The following is a 17572-nucleotide window of genomic DNA, read 5'->3' on the forward strand; positions in this document are numbered from 1 at the left end:
AACAGTATACAAAAAGGACTCAAACTCCATTTAATATTAACGTGTACAGAAAGGAAAAAAAGATTGTAAAGAAATCTACTAAAATACTTAGTGACTACATCTGGAAAGTCAGGGTACAAATGACTTAAAATTTCTTCCTTATTATCTGAATTTTTCAACCTTCTCCCATGAGCAAATTTTATTCACAAAATTGCAAACATTACAAAGAAAATAAACTATGCCATCCCAAATAAGATTTCATTAAATTATACAGCATATTAAAAAATTATAGGGCATATTACCAATTATACAGGAATAAATCATATAAAAACAACATGAAACTAAGTCCTATTGCCAGAGAGATCAAGAGTCTGGCCAAATTTTTTTCCTATATGGCGCATACCTGAGTTTTATTATATTTAATATAGCATAAAAAAATGAGGCTATGGCTCAGAACAGTTCTTAATCATAAGCAGATTCAGAATACCTGGAAAGCTTTTTGAAAATATACCTGTCACGAAGATGTCTTTAAAGATTAATTTAGTGGATGTGGGAATTATGGGCTCCTAAGATGATTCTGATGTGAACCTAATGACTGAACCCTGGCTAGGATCAAAAATATTTACCAATGAACTTTGTTGAGATGTTATCTAACCTTTAAATCATAACACACAAACACTCACACGCACACACTCACTTGCTCCCAGTCACTTCCCTGTAATTTCTAATGGATACCTTCTGATTTGCTTTTGCTCCTCTGGGTAAAAGGCAAAGTTGTTGTGCCCAAGCAAGTCTTCCAGACATTCCCCGGACCAGCACAGTGACAGAGGGGAAAAAATCATCTAAAATAAAATATTGGTGTAAAAGTTTTTATTTCATACAACAACCATTTAAAATACACGTGTTATCAACCACTAATAATCCAAGCCCAGCACAGTGTTTGAAAGCCACAGTGTTCTTGTCTGTGTGCTACCTCTGCCGTTTCTGCCATATCCACATACTGTAAGTATTATTATCTTACTTTGTATCAACCACTTTCTTTTTTAAATTTAAATCTATTCAAAAAGGAAACTGTGTATCTTTAAGTGGAAAACTGTGAGTTTTGGTGTGCTAATAATTTATTTTTTAAACACATATTTAACAATCCATAAAATTATGTTCATCAACATGTTGACTAATACCACTCACATGCCTCCAGTGGTACACACATTTTTGACAGTCCTAGCTAATACTCTTAGTCCAGAAAAACAGACTGGGTGTCTGCAGTGCTGCTGCTGCATTCCCCCTGCCTTAGGTACTGCTATCCACCACAGGCAGTCCCTGTTCCATCCCAGGGGAAGTTCAGGGGCAGAGAATTGGGCAGGGAGAGAGCAATGGGGAGAAACTCAGGATGGACTTCCCGAGTGACCCAGATCCTCCTTCTTATTCCCTCCTTTCGTCCTGGTATGGGAGTTAAACTTTCAAACTTCTCTTTCTCACTTCTTCTATTACTAATTATAATAAACTATCAAAATGTTCTTGTAAATCTATAAAATCCCAACTATTTATATTTTTAATACACTTCCAATGCAGTGAAATTACTAGGAATGGAGTAGGTAAGTTCTAAAAAATCTGGAAGAGGGCTGACACTTACCCCTCAGGACAGGAAACCTAAAGGGAACACTGAGATTTTAGACTCCTTAGGAAGTGGCCTGGGAGTAGAAGGCTGGAGGAGTCATGAATAATAAGCACAAGCCAGGGAAAAAAGTGATGCAAGCCCTAGGTCTGGGACAGGGAAGAAAGAAGTGCATGCAGGGAAGAGTTGGAACTAGAACTTCTGGAGCTGGGAAATGATTGAAGGCCACATCTGTTTTACATTAAAGTCTTCGTACCTTACCACCATACCATACAAGGGAAACCTGTAATGGTATTCATTCATTTCTGAACTGTAGGTCATGCAGGACACTAGGCCTAGTCACACCTCACGCTTCTTGAGTAACCCTGACCAAGTCATATATATCCTCTCTGAGCCTCCATTTCTTCACCTGTAAATGAAGGAACAGTGGGAGACTCCCTGGACTCTCTCTGCCCATAGGTTCTATAACCTTTGCTTTCCCGGAAATAAGGGTATCTCTGAGAACATGCTTCTTTTACATACTGGCTGATTCCAATAGCCATCAGAAAAAAAAAAATGTACTCTGAGTAGCCTAGGTTGCAAGTAGTAGTCATATACCTTGAGATGGCTTACAGTGGGGCAGGGAAGGGGGGTAGTTGAGGAGGGAACAAGTGTATGCTGTGTCAATGGAAAGTCATTTAAGCATTTTCAGGAGGGCATGGCATGGTGAGATCCATACTTGAGGAAGACTATAATGGTGGCAGCAAGTAGGACAGGGGTAAGGATAAGACATTTTAGAACCAGAGGAGGGGGGATCAGACCAGATAGGAAGCAACTATAATAATCTCAGTAAGAAATAATAAGGCCTTGCATTTGGATGTATTGGGAGGGATGCAGAGGAAAAAAAGATGCAAGAGTCACTGGGTAAGCAGAAACTTGGACACCAATTATGGAAGGGAGAAACAGGAAGGAGCAGGCCAAGATGACTCCTCAAATTTCCCACCTGTTTGGGTGGCACAGATAGCTAAAATACAATAACGGGGAGTGAGGGCCACAAGAGGAGAAGGGCAGGATCCAAAGTTCAAGAAGAGTAATACAATTTTTATGCACAGTACAAAAGAGAAAATATCCCACTAAAATAAACTTTTTATAGAACTACAGAGCTCCTTTCTGGTATTCAGATACAGACAAAGAGCGTCTAAGAGATTCTATTTAATATGTGTATTCTGTTTTCTGACCCTCTCATTTTCAGTTACTATTATCACACAGCTCGGAGACATTTTGACAAATGCAGAATTGTGTGCATTTGTGGCCTTTTCCTCCTCTATTTCTGGAAACAGCCCGAGAGTAGCACTGATGAACACGTCAATTTAGCAGTGGAAAAGGCCCAAAGTGCTGAAACTTACTCTGTTCATTTCCAAGAGGTTGCTCCAGCATTGCCAGGATGACACTGTTATCCAAGACAAAGTACCGGAAACTATGCTTGTTTATGGTTGGCAATCTGGAGTATTTAATCAAAGTGGTCTCATTCACCAGACTACAAGGAGAGGCAGGACCACTGGGTGAAGGAAATGCTCCAAGCAACTGCATAATACTATGGAGAATGCAAAAGATAACAGTTAATCCCCAAAGCAAAATCTTAAGTTTACCTCATGCATCAATGTGGCTCTTTGAATTTTAAGTGACCACAGCCATGCTTCCACTTTGCAAGTCAGATTTACTCCCTGTGGCAGATGTCATGGTGTGTGCCCCAGATTCCTGCCTCCAAGACTGAAAGCTCCTATCCCCCAGATGCAAAGAGATGGTGGCCACAGCTTCCAGCTGCGTCCCTCTCTAGGACTTGCTCTCAGCCAAGAAGCAGTACCTCACCCCAATTCACTGCTTTGTCCTGGGACACCTCAGTCAGCGAAAGGGTGATGTGGGGGTATCAAGTCCCATCCCAGCCCTAGAACTCTTTGCTGCACCTGCCCCAGCTTAGTGCTTCCCTCTCTGCTCAGTCCTGCCTCCTTCGCTCCCACAGAGAGGCTGATCCTAAGAGCACCCTCCAGTAAATTTCTTGCAAGGAAATTTCTCTCAGAGTCTGCTATCCAGAGAACCCAACCAATCACACTTTGAAACTGTGGAGCTCCCAAAGATAAACACATTTTTAAAAATATGTTAAGTGTTCCAGGTGTCAGGATTATGCTAGCTAAAGCATTCTAGACCTACAAAAGACCCAAAGACTAGCCAAACCTCAGTATTTCAGATGAGGAAATTTTGACTGAGATGTGATAAGTGATTTTTAAGCAACCAGGAACCAGGGCTTGCTGCCTTCTCACTGTGTGGCCCTGAGGAGACATTATCCTAATTTTACAGATAAGACTGAAGGCATTGGAGCACCTGGGTGGCTCAGTGGGTTAAGCCTCTGCTTTTAGCTCAGGTCATGATCTCAGGGTCCTGGGATCGAGTCCTGAATTAGGCTCTCTGCTCAGCGGGGAGCCTGCTTCCCCTCCCCCCCTGCCTGCCTCTCTGCCTACTTGTGATCCCTCTCTGTCAAAAAAATAAATAAAATCTTAAAAAAAAAAAAAAAGACTGAAGGCACTAATAGTACAATTTACAAAACACCTATAATTACTAAATAAGAATATTTAAGAAAAAAATGTTTTGTAAACCGGAATTCAACCAAATAAAACTTAACATTCAGAAATGTTTATGTCCATAGAGATTTCTGCATACATTCAATTAACAATAATAATAACTGGCACACATTTGCATCAACATGAATGGAACTGGAGGATATTATGCTGAGTGAAATAAGTCAACAGAGAAAGACAATTATCATATGGTTTCACTTATTTGTGGAACATAAGGAATAGCATGGAGGACATAAGAAGAAGGAAGGGAAAAATGAAGGGGGGGGGTGGAGATCAGAGGGGGAGACAAACCATGACAGACTAGGGACTCCAGGAATCAAACTTCAGGTTTTAGAAGGAAGAAGGGTGAGGGGATGGGCTGGCCCGGTGGTGGGTATTAAGGAGGACACAGATCGCATGGAGCATGGAGTGTTATACGCAAACAATGAATCATGGAGCACTACATCAAAAACTAATGATGTACTGTATGGTAACTAACACAACATAATTTCAAAAACTATAAAAAATTAGAAGGGGAGGTGAACCATGAGAGACTATGGACTCTGAAAAACAATCTGAGGGGTCTGAAGTGGCGGGGGGGGGGTGGGAGGTTGGGGTACCAGGTGGTGGGTATTATAGAGGGCACGGCTTGCATGGAGCACTGGGTGTGGTGAAAAAATAGTGAATACTGTTTTTCTGAAAATAAATAAATTAAAAAAAATTAATAATAACTGGCACTTATCATGAGGCACTGGTCTAAGCACTTTACACACATTCTTTTATTTAGCTATCAGAAAAACCCTCTGAGGTGAGTACTATTATTATTCCCATTTTATAATGAAGAAACTGAAGCACAGAAAGTATCTTGTAATGATTTTACCTTGTGGTCCTAGTATCACCTGACCCCTCATATGCATCTCATTTGCAGTCCAACATACTACCAGTGTGCCACGAGGCCTTCCCAATACGCACTTCATTTGGAAAACTAACGCTCCCCAACACATTTTTGTCATCTCAATCCTTAGCTTGAGTGGCTTCTCCCTTTCTCCTTCATTCTAATGCCTGAATGCAAATACCTCTGATAATGGAAGGCAATGCTGCTCAAGAAATTTTCCACCCAAAATTTTCTCTCCTCCTAGGAGGAGGATGGTCTAAAAATTTCAAAGACCAGGAGAATCTGATGGTGAGTTCAAGCCTCTAAGGTTTTGTGGAAAAACAGGTGATATACCAGCAAAGCAGAAATGGGAAAATGTGACTTCAGTTTTCTAATATGGGACAGAGACAGATGTCACAAAGTATACGGACCATGTGAGTTGGCATGTTCCAAGCAAGATTCTAAGACAATATCAAATGGGCTGCTGGCAAGGAAATGGGTTACTGAGATCAAATCATACCAGCCTAACAACATTTACTCTTCTGATAATGACTAGACTGGAAAGGCCAGAGCATGGTCTCTGAAATCAAGACATACAAGTATTTGACAGTGTATTGTGATAACCTTGGAGATGACACTGAAAAATCCCTGTCAACCTGAATGGAAATCTCTGATGGTGTGCTTTGTGGGTCTACCTCTGTTTAGTATTTACACCAGTGTCTTTAATTAGGACACACACATAGCAGGCTCATTAAATCTGCGGTTGACCAAAAGTTGAACTGCAGAGTTAACATGTCAAAGGAAGAGTTGGGATCCAAATAATGAGGTAAATCTTACATAAAGAGATCTCAAGTTTAAATGTAGAGTTCTGTACATCCAAATACCCCAAACAAGTAAGTACACGATGAGAAAAACAGACAAAAGATAAATGTGTGAAAAAGACTCTAATTTTAGTTACTTCATGCAAATTATAAGTTCTCAAAACCCAATGCAACCTCAAAGTACATTTGAATCCAAATATAATATCCTACAGAGCGTAAAGATCATCCAACTCACCTAGAATATTATACTCAACGCCTTTAAGAGGTACCTAAGTAGTGAAACCCACACCTCCGAGAGAAGAATGACCGGGATGATAAAGGTACTTAACAAATAGCTTAACGTACTGACAAAAACAAATCACTATCTTCATGAGCACTATTGTCAGACATTGTTAACGCCTGGAGAGAGGACTCCACTAGCAAGAATTTGAATTAGAACCAACAGTGAGTAGCAGTTAAAGATTTCAGTTCAGTGTAAATATCAAAATTTTAACAATAAAAATGAAGGGGCGTCTGGGTGGCTCAGTGGGTTAAAGCCTCTGCCTTCGGCTCAGGTCATGATCCCAGGGTGCTGGGATCAAGCCCCACATCGGGCTCTCTGCTCAGCAGGGAGCCTGCTTCCTCCTCTCTCTCTGCCTGCCTCTCTACCTATTTATGATCTCTATCTGTCAAATAAATAAACAAAATCTTAAAAAAAAAAAACAATAAAAATGAAATGGGAACCCTGGGGGTTAGAGTATCCCAAAATTAGAGACTAAATAACTCAGTATATGTGTCTTACAGGTGGCTTAGGCAGAGGGGCTGCTGAAAGGTGTTCCAAGAGTCCTAACTCTGAATTTGTATTATTACATGAAGGAGATGATGCTACTATTCTTAGCATTGTGAGAGGTGTTGAAGATGGAAATGTCACCTCTACCCAAGTTAGGGAGACAACACTAGCATGTATCAAATATAACCAGATATGATCGTGACAGTACAGAATTCCATACTATGCTGTTGGGTCTGACTGAATGAGCACAGAGGCACAGAAGAGAGCTATCATTAAGAAGCAGAATAGCCAAGGAACGTCCTCTGGAGGTAGCCAGATGTGATGTGCACACTGAGCAGGGGAGGATGTGAGCACAAGGGAAAGAGGAAAGTCATGAAACTCAGGGAACACACAGAGACAGGTAAAAGCATGCCCACAAATGGCCGGTCAGGTCCCTCTACAGCAAAAGGGATATGCTGGGAAAGATCACACAGTATGAGTGGGGACAGAGTAAGGAGAGCCTTGACAACCAGACAAGGAGTTCAGACAACATGGCAAAAAACAGAGATCTATTCAGTTTTCAATTGCTTAAGCAGCAGGAAACAAAACAAAACAAAACAAAACAGTGCCTAAGGATGAATTAAAAAATGGAATGCAAGATGAACAGGGTGAGATTAAAAACAGGGAAATTAGGCAAGAAGTGAGAAGAGCCTAGACCAGGATGCTGAGGTTAGAGGGGATGGAGGAAATACTTCTAAAAATAAAGTCTACTGGACTTAGTCACTGGTTTCATATCGGGAATGACAGAAAAAGTAGAGATATATCAGACAAAAAAGACAAAGGTTTCTGTTTGCATAACTGGAAAGGACATAAAGCAGTAATTTTGAGAAAGAGATTTGATTTGGGAAGGGTTTCATGACGACGGTACTCTGCAGGGCCCTCTTCAGGACTGGAGATACCATTTGTGGAGTTGGCAGAAGAAGCTGCAGATAAAACAGATGAACCACCTAGATAACCACTAGCTAGGTGGCCTGGAAGCCAGGGCTCTCTACTCATTCTGAGCACATACCCAGTTCTTACAGCGTCATATTCTCACAGGAATGCCCCACCCAGGCTAGGATATAGCCAACTTAACTTTTGTATAATACAGAGTTCCCAGTGAGAAGGGCTCTCCCCCTTTCTCTCCATATCCTTCTTACTCTTCCAGGCACATATTAAAGTTCATTTCTTTTATAAAGCTTTTCAGTCTACCCCACTCCCAAATAGTCCTCTCTCTGAACTTTTTTTAAAGATTTATTTGAAAGAGAGAGAACACATGTTCATGGGCGTGCATGCAGGAGTGCGCATGCGTGCACGCGCACACACGAGTGCCGGGAGGAGCAGAGGAAGTTAATCATTGAGCAGAGTCTCCGCTGGCCACAAAACGCAACTTGGGGCTCCATCTTACATGACCTGAGCCAAAAACCAAGAGCTGGAAGGACGCCTGGGTGGCTCAGTCAGTTAAGTGTCTGCGTTTGGCTCAGGGCGTTGGGATCAAGCGCCGCATCAGGCTCCCTGCTCGGGGGGAGTCTGTTTCTTCCTCTGTCCTTTCCTCCGCTCACGCACACTCTCTCTCTCAGATAAATAAAATCTTCAAAAACAAAACCCAAGAGTTGGACACTGAGCCATCCAGGTACCCCTCTTAACTTTTATTATTTCTAGTACTCATTGCCTGTGTAAGTACATGTTTAAACAACTGCATTCACATTTTTCTGATTTTCTAACTATTAGCCAAACTTCCAGAAGCACACCGAAAGCTTAGCTAGTGCAGTAAGCAAGACTGAACTAATGCATGCATGATTCTAAAAATGTACTGAATGACCAAAGCCCATGAGTAAGAGAAATAAATCCAACTTTACTGTCCATGCCCCAAGTGATAAATAGACACTGAACCCAAAAGCTCCTGGGATCCTGGTAAGGGCTGTTTTAGATACAAATCTGCAAGCAGTCTAGCCCACCACTTTAAGACCAAGATGAGCCAATACTGATTGACCGGACATCCTCCTTCCTGCTTTTATGTTTTCTCTGTCTTCACCCACAATTACCCTTTCATAAGCCCCATCTTTCCATCTGTATTGTGATTCTACCTAATCATCTCCACTCAACCCTTCCCTTCAATCCATAAATGCCTTCCTTCCCTCCTTCCACTCTCCCCACTTGCCAGCCAAATGCACTCTCTCAGGAATCTCTGTTAAGGAATCTCTAACCTTTTCTAAGGTTCCAACCTGTCTCCTTCCCTTCACAACCAAATGATTAGAATAGAAATCTTCTTGCTGCCTTAACTTCTCTGTAACCCAGCTTTTGATGAAACTTCACCCATCCTGTAAAAGTCAGGTCCAAAGTCATCTTCTCCAGAAATCTTTGATTTCCCCTTGTCTAGCAGTATTCATTTCCCCTGTCAAGCATGTTATTATACCTCTCTTCCTGCAGCACTTACTCTCCACCTAACATTATAGCTATTTGTGCTCATCTCTCATCTTCCACATTGGACAAGAAGCTCTTTTAGGGTGGTGACCGAATCTGATGTATCTTTACAATCCTATTAGAAGTTCATAAGAGGGAGCTCATAAATCTTGACTGAATGCACTTCTAATATGTACTATAAATCTAAGAGAATACACACCACTGAGCTAAGAAGCAGGAGACTTAATAGAGGGAGCTCAGGCAGATCCCATCTCTGGACTCAGGTACCAAATTGAAGAGGAAGAGTAAGGCTGTCCAAGATCCTTTCTAACTCTAATGTGATACGACTTCAATTAATGCCAACTAGCACAGAAAAACAAGGACCCAAACTCTCAGCCCCACATTCCTGGTTTCTTTTGGTCCCCAAAATAAGTTTTTCCTTTCCATTTTATTTCTAAAGAAAAAGCATCCTAGTAGGTTACATCACTTCATGCTGAACAACTGGGGAGGAGAGGAAACAACATGGATCATAGCTAACCCCATCTAATTGCCAGGCGCAATCCCTTTGCAGTCACTTTCATACCATGTTAGGGTGGCTTCTGCAGCATCCTTTACCCTCATAGACGCAGGATTTGGCTCCTTATCTCCTTTGTACTTGACCTCTTGCTCACTGTTCTTGGACTTACTTCCTGAAATACCCAGTTCCACAATCTCCAATACCTCCTTAAGACAGTCCTAGAAGCAGGAAAGGCAAATCAGTTTTTGTAATACACCTACTTTATGAGAAGATAAGGAACTACAGCAATATGCAACAGTGGTTGTGTTTTAGTGGTGGGCTGCAGTTTCCTTCTCACTTTAATAGGCGTACATTAATTTCATAAAAATATAATAAACTTTGCCCCCTAATTTTTCTTTAAAGTACTGTATTTGAATGCTCAGAGTTAAATAGTAATGATAAATTGAATTCAATCTTATCAATCATAATTCTTATAAAAATTACTACAGATTACAAAAATCACAAAAGTCCAAGTTTAAGAGAACAGTAATTCAATTAAGCCTGGGGTGGTTTAAGACATTAAGACATGAGATTATCCAAAGAGAAGTTTGGATACTGTACTCTGAAAACTGCACCTAGTTACTATTATTCTTAAGCAATTCTTTGGTACCGTAACTTAAGAAGCCATAATGAAAGTAACTAAGATTTAATCAACAGTATTATTTTAAAATGATATAAAGTTCTCTATAAATACTCAATGGGCCTGATATCTCTTATTTATATTATGAATTCTTGATAACTGTCTGCCTCCCTATAAGGAAGATATTAAATGGAACAATGGCAAGGGAAACCAGCTTAGATATCTGTGCCTACTTGAAAGTGGAAAATATGTGAAACGAAATTTTTATATACAGCCAAACCACTAATGGCAAGTTGTGCTCTAGGTTTTCAGCCTGGCTACCAACTGCCCTTCCAAGTTTGAAATGAGTGACCAAAGTGCCTTTTGGCCATCTTGAAACTACCACATCCTTTCAGGAAAGAATTTTCTTGATAGTTCAGATAAATTAGTGAAGGCTCTATCTTTCAAAAGAAGTTCTCTATTGCGTTAATTTGCAACCAAATTAATTAAGCATGATGACAATTTTTGAGCTGTGCTCAAAAGGACAAGTGTTCTACTGAAATATAACAAGTATATTCAGTTTAAAGTATGTAATATTGTATTTAAATATTCTCTTTTAAGAGGTGTCTTCCCAACATACATTTTTGTTTCTCCTTCCTGATTTAAGATCTAGTAATCTAACCTTTTCATCAAGCATATCAGGGTGCTCTGTCAGCCAGACACAGAGACACTGAAAAGCTGCTACAATCATGGAGTGCAGATCCCGGGAGTGAAGAGGAGCTGGCCGACTACACTGGTACACAATGTAGCTGCACACGGAACTGATGGCTCGCTTCCGGTCTCCAGAGTCAACCATCACCTTCACCTGAGCATATTCATATGGGGAACACAGTTAGCCAGGAACCATTGTACTGATTTCAAACTATCTACACTGTAGCCTGACCTGACACTGGGATACACCACAGGAAGCCTCACTTTTTAAAATATTATTTACACAAATGCACATGGGTGGCTCAATCAATTGAGTGCCCATCTCTTGATTTTGGCTCGGGTCATGATCTCAGGGTTGTGAGATCGAGTCCCATGTCAGGCTCTCTGCTAGGGGGTGGAGTGTCCTTGAGATTCTCTCCCCCTTCTCCCTTTGCCCTTCCTCCCACGCTCTAAAATAAATAAATAAATCTTAAAAATAAATAAATAAAATATTTTTACAAAGGAACAGAGTATTTCAGGTATATCATAATATTCTATAAAATCAGAAAGCATGGTGGCTCAGTGGGTTAAAGCCTCTGCCTTCAGCTCAGGTCATGATCCCAGGGTCCTGGGATCAAGCCCCACATCGGGCTCTCTGCTCAGCAGAGAGCCTGCTTCCTCTCCTTCTGTCTCTGCCTGCCTCTCTGCCTGCTTGTGATCTCTGTCTGTCAAATAAATAAAAATATTTTTAAAAATAAATAAATAAAATAAAACAGTTATTTCATTTTAGCCTATTTTTTCATTGGCTAAAAACCTAAACTCCTGGGGTGTACCTATTCATCATTGCCAACTATCAAAAGAATAGCTGGCGGGCGCCTGGGTGGCTCAGTGGGTTAAGCCGCTGCCTTCGGCTCAGGTCATGATCTCAGGGTCCTGAGATCGAGGCCCGCATCGGGCTCTCTGTTCAGCAGGGAGCCTGCTTCCTCCTCTCTCTCTGCCTGCCTCTCTGCCTGCTTGTGATCTCTCTCTGTCAAATAAATAAATAAAATCTTTAAAAAAAAAAAAAAAAAAAAAAAAAAAGAATAGCTGGCAATGGGATGCATATACATTTCTGAAGCCCCCTAACCCATCTCTGCAGTGATGCTTTATGGGCTATAAAGTTCTGTGTAGCTGCTCAGAGATATAATTAACATACAGGAAACTATTTAAAGTGAACAATTTAATAAATTCTGGCATAAGTATACACTTGTGAACTATCACCAAAATCAAAACAGTAGACATATCCATCACCTCCCAAAATATCCTCATGTACCCTTCTAATCTCCTCTTCCACTTCCTTTATGCCCCTTCCTTAGGTTATTACTGATCTGCGTTCTGTCAATACAGGTTAATCTGCATTTTTTAGAGTTTTATACAAAAAAAATGTATTGTATTCTTTTTTGGGGGCCTGGCTTCTATTCAGCATAAATATTTTGAGATTTATGCATATTTTTGTGTGCATTTATTAAAATCAGATGATCCTACAATGACACAAAATGTCATGTTGAAAATGTAAGGGTATTATAAGCAAATACAAAACCAACAGGTATTCTATTATCATATGCAAATAAATAGCAAGTATTGAAAGGTTTCCTGTAACTTAACAGCAAAAGTATCATTCATAATCTTTGAACCTATTTAAAAAAGTAATGTTCATGTTGTAAAATTTCACTTGGAGGCCCATTTTTGCACACTCTGGATAAAACTGTTTGAGTATGAGCAACACTGTAATACCCACATCAAGGAGTAAAGCAATAAAGGGAAAGGACTCACGGTCCACAGCTATTGGGCTAAAATAAAAGGACTGTTCTCCTCACCTTTGCCAGGCCAGAGAGGAGCTCTAGAGCTGCCAGTGATATGCTCATGTCTTGGCGCCACTGGGAGTTGAGTCTTTGGGTGACAAGATGAATGCTGCGAATCAGGAGCCCAGCAGCTGAATCTGTATTAAGAGCTAGGATATAACCCCAATGCCACATCCCACAGGGAGGGAAAACAACTAAGCATTAGTAACAAGAAGCACAGCATTCCACCAGGCACAGACCACAGCAGCCACAGTGAGCATGACGGGCACCCACACAGTGCTATGCTCCCCACCCCATGGGCCTGAGCATCAAGCCTGACTGAACAACAGTGCATAGGGCACACACACTGGACTGAAGCAGCTTTTAGCTCCCAGCTCAGGTACTTTTACACAGACATCCACTAGGATTTGGCAGTTCGATATATCTTAAAATTTCTTAACTCATAGAGAGTTACATTTTCAAAAAAACAATGAAAACACTATCAATTATATCTGTGGAATTTTACAGAAAAGAGAATTCACATTTTAGAATCTCCTCAGACACTAAGAATACCCTAAAACATCTGCTGAAATTATTTTCAGGGTTTAAACTATCAAAAGTCACATGCAATGCCTTCTCAAACATATTCTGACATTTAATTCTCTAAAGCTACTTTAATACTTCTAAAAGAATTAAATAACCAAGTCGCCATGTTTTTATTTGGCCTCCAGTTCTACATTTAAAAGTAATCACTACTTAGCTAATAAAAAATTAGGACAAATTAAATTGAATTTATAAAGGAAGCTTTAGGGACATTATACCTGTCGATCCTATCAGAAAGAGGGCAGTGACAACAGAAAAAGGAATGATCATTAAAGAGAGACATTCATGCGACACTAACACAAATCTGGATTTCTTAGTAAAAACTACTTTACGACATTACAACCAGAACTCACTAACACCAGTTCAAAAGGCTGAAACAAACAATAATCACTTCAAACATTTATATTAGAACACATACAATAATTCAAAAAGTTCTTTAGAAGTGTTTTAGAAAGCATGAAAAACAAATTTTCACCTATAGTATATTTAAACCCATGAACATAATGAATAACAATTTAAATAACTTCTTTATAAATGCAATTTTTAAATTTGCTGAATAACCACATGATGACCCAATGTATTTGACATGCTCAAGGATACTGAAAACAAACTTAAACATGCCTAGACTCCTAGGTTCATGAATTCTCCAGGTAATTAAAAAACTGAATTCATATCTAAGGATCTAGATTTCATTCCAGTCATGTTGGACTAGCACTCAGAGATTCAACACAATATTAATAATTATGTATTAAAAAAAGGCACCCACAAATTCACAGAACCCATAAAGTAATTGCCAAGGTAAAGGACATCACTGAATAGGATGTTCTGCTAGCAAATGCTTCTTCACTTTTGCTTAAAATTTGTGACTAAAAAATCTAACCAGTTATAGTAGGGTGTAGTTTTTAAACACAAAGACTCCATTCTCTGGGTTCTAATGTATATTTTATCACTCCACTTACCATACTGCAATAATTGATGTGCTGACTCTCATTAGAGCCCAGGCAGAGCACATTCTACTTCTCTGTATAACCAGTAACTGGTAACAGAACCCATAAATTGCCACCCACTGTAATCATTTATAACATCTAAAAAACTACCCAAAATCTAGTTACTAAAAGCTATAGAGGTAATTTTACAAGATTTGTTTACTTTTAAAAAATCTTTTAGAGTAATAAGTATTAAGTTATGAAGTATTATACTTAATTTATGCATTTAAGTATAATACTTAAATACATTAAAATCACGAACATTCAAATTTTGCTTAAAAAGATTTTGTTTTCTGTATCTGGGCATTAAAAGTTACCAATAATCTTTGGATTTCAAAAAAAACAAACATGGCTTACCATAATCCCTTAGGAGAGCTTGAGCAGGTCTTTCACTGTCAGGAGTTGTGGGCTCTGTGCTTCCACCACTTGCTGAACTAATACCACTATTAGTGCGACTATGACTCTTCAGGTTATTCTCTCCACCACCCTAGTTAAATACAAATGGATCAAATATTTGAGGACTACCCCCGAAATTGACAAGTACAGATAGAAGTCAGTCACTAAAAGCCATATTGATAAAACAGAATGGGCCAGAGAAGTAGCACAAACTGATACACAGATAAAAACTGACAAAGGATTAAAACTACTATGGTGTTTTTGCGTAGACACCATCTACTAAAGGGTAGAAGGGTCTGATGATTATGGGTGTCCATTCCGCAGTGTTCTTTGCAAAGGGGCAGCCAAAGTCCTTTTCTATCTTCACTTGACTTCACTAGCTAATGACTCTGGGTCCTTTAAGAATTACACAATACCTCCTAAGCAAAACTTCAGGAGTACAAGCTTATTAAAAATACAAAACAAATAAGCAACAGTAACTTTCAAATGTAGTTACATCATAGAATGCAAACAATAAGATATCATGGTTAGTATAAAGATTAACTCCTATACATGTAGGGGCTATCTGTTAAAGGTTTCTCTCATTTTTTCCCCCCAATAAACAAAATTCATTATATCCAGATCAGCTGATTATTATTAGCCACCTACTAGGATACAAACATAATTTCCTTAATAATAATTTGTTTACCCATCCTGTATCTAGCCAGCTCATTCCAGAATACTCTATTTCTCCACTCTCCTGCCTCTACTCCAGGTGGGAGGTCACCTATTCTGAAGCCAGAATCAAGGGGCAGTGGGAGTCTCCAGGAAGCTTTTTAATTTGGAAATACTGGTGCTTTGGGGGATCTTCAAGCTTTGGTCTAGGGAAGCTCAAAGAGCTGATGAGATGGAAAAGAATAAACTCAATGCTTGTTTCTGGACAGCATTATATCTACTAGGAAGAATTATAGAATAGGGGGCTTCTCTTAGATTATTCAAGCCAGTTCACCGGCACAATAAAGAAGTTAAGAGTTTTAAGTAGAGACTGTCCAGAAATGAAGACTGAATTTGGCTGAAATGTCTCTCGTGCAGAATCTCTCAAGGACCTGATGAATGGCTAAGGAAACACTGAAAAAGGTAAAAAAACCTCAAAATACTTATTTTAAAATATGATCCTTCTGAATCAATGAGCTGAATTTAGAAACAAATGCCTTTAAAAATCACAAGGACAAACATTTTGGAATGCAATTTACATCTAATCAGATGCTGATATTCTGACAGATAACATGTGGTAGGTTTCTTACCATCTCCATTTGGCAACCAATGGCTTCTAAAAGTGCTGAATCTTGAACAATATTTAACATTGCCCCTGTAAGAGAAAAAAAAAAGCATTTTATTTAAATATATGATAAGAATATTAAAATGGCTAACATATCTCAAAAGAGATAAGAATATGATTTTAGCTGACTACTCTTGAAATGTCCATAAAATTACCAATAAATCTATTGACTGGTATGAAAAAAAACACTCTTTAGAAATGCCCTAATTCTGATCTGCCATCGCATCAATCATCAAATGTGTTTTAAAACCACATTTTCTAAAATAAACTTGAAGGTCAAACTGAACTATATAAAAATATGACAACTGGTATTTCAGACCAGATGTAAGCATCTCAATTTCAAGGCTATTATAAACTAAGAAAAAAAATTCACATATTTTAAAGATTTTATTCATTCATTGGACACAGAGGCAGAGAGAGAGAGATCACAAGTATTCAGAGCAGCAGGCAGAGGGAGAGGGAGAAGTAGGCTCCCCACCAACCAGAGACCCCAATGCAGGACTTGATCCCAGGACCCCGGGATCATGACCCGAGATAAAGGCAGATGCCCAACTGACTGAGCCATCCCAGTACCCTCAAACTAAGAAAAATATTATGGAATACTTTAAAAAAATTGATTCTGTTCTTTTAGAAATAAAGGAAAAATAACAAAAATCACAGCTGTATCTTTCTGATCAGACTGCCCTTTTTTTTTTAAAAAGATTTATTTATTTACTTATTTTATTTATTTGAGGGAAAGTAAGCTAGAGGAGAGGGCATGTGTGGGGGGAGGAGCAGAGGGAGAGGGGAGAATCTCAAGCAGACTCCCTGCAGGGCACAGAGCCTGGGGCTTGAGATGTGGGGCTTGATTCCACAACCTATGAAATCATGATCCAAGCGGAAATCATCAGTCGGACACTCAACCAACAAAGCCACCCACATGCCCTGGATCAGACTGCTTTTTAAGAATGATTAAAGTCACACGGTTGAGGGTTACCCCTGGCTACATATTTTGAAGGCAAGCTGCACATATTTACTATCAAGGAACTTACAGCCCTAGAAAGGCTAGAACAGAAATAAGATGGTGAGCTTAGCACACTGCTTCTCATCTCAGTGTGGGATGAGAGCACAGTAAATAAAGAGCGGACAGACACAGCTTTGCCAATCTATGGCAAGAGCTGACAAGTGACTCTTCCTTGAAATGTACATACAGAGCTCTTCAGGGCAAGGGTAAGGCAGAACTAAACAATTCTGTAGAAAATTATCTGATTTCAAGTGATACATTATTTCAATAACCTAAAACACAACTTGGAGGCCCCCCTCATAGCAAGATTTAATCTGTTCTTTCAACTAGTTCAAAATGAAAGGATTTATTCTTCCCTATTTATTCCACCTTCTCACTGCATAACATACTATACATACTTCCAGAACACCAGTCCAACTATTCCTGCCACCACCAATTCTTTGGCAACGACATTTTGTCTCCTGAAATGAAAACCTTACGTCATTTCTGCCTATTCAAATTCTGCCCTACAAGATCAAATTTAACCTCCACTTCCCCCCATGAAGGTCTTCCTTGCTGTTGGTTTCTTCTC

At 39.5% G+C, this 17572-nt stretch overlaps 1 protein-coding gene across 7 annotated transcripts in view; it reads right to left on the minus strand.

Annotated features, from left to right (window-relative positions):
- RALGAPB (Ral GTPase activating protein non-catalytic subunit beta) overlaps positions 1-17572 on the minus strand; it is an 80987-nt gene that overhangs the window by 23962 nt on the left and 39453 nt on the right. For 2 of the 7 annotated variants that reach the window (XM_044263042.1, XM_044263047.1), the window contains 8 exons: positions 15964-16028; positions 14642-14771; positions 13517-13525; positions 12732-12865; positions 10868-11050; positions 9654-9805; positions 2980-3167; positions 715-821 (listed from right to left, as the gene is read on the minus strand). In XM_044263042.1, coding sequence (XP_044118977.1) covers positions 715-821; positions 2980-3167; positions 9654-9805; positions 10868-11050; positions 12732-12865; positions 13517-13525; positions 14642-14771; positions 15964-16028 — 968 coding nt within the window. The remainder of the gene's footprint in view (positions 1-714; positions 822-2979; positions 3168-9653; positions 9806-10867; positions 11051-12731; positions 12866-13516; positions 13526-14641; positions 14772-15963; positions 16029-17572) is intronic. The other 5 variants (XM_044263045.1, XM_044263049.1, XM_044263048.1 and 2 more) reach the window with 3 other exon arrangements.

The sequence above is a fragment of the Neovison vison genome, chromosome 8 (genome assembly GCF_020171115.1).
Source record: "Neovison vison isolate M4711 chromosome 8, ASM_NN_V1, whole genome shotgun sequence".
In the NCBI taxonomy this organism is placed as follows: domain Eukaryota; kingdom Metazoa; phylum Chordata; class Mammalia; order Carnivora; family Mustelidae; genus Neogale; species Neogale vison.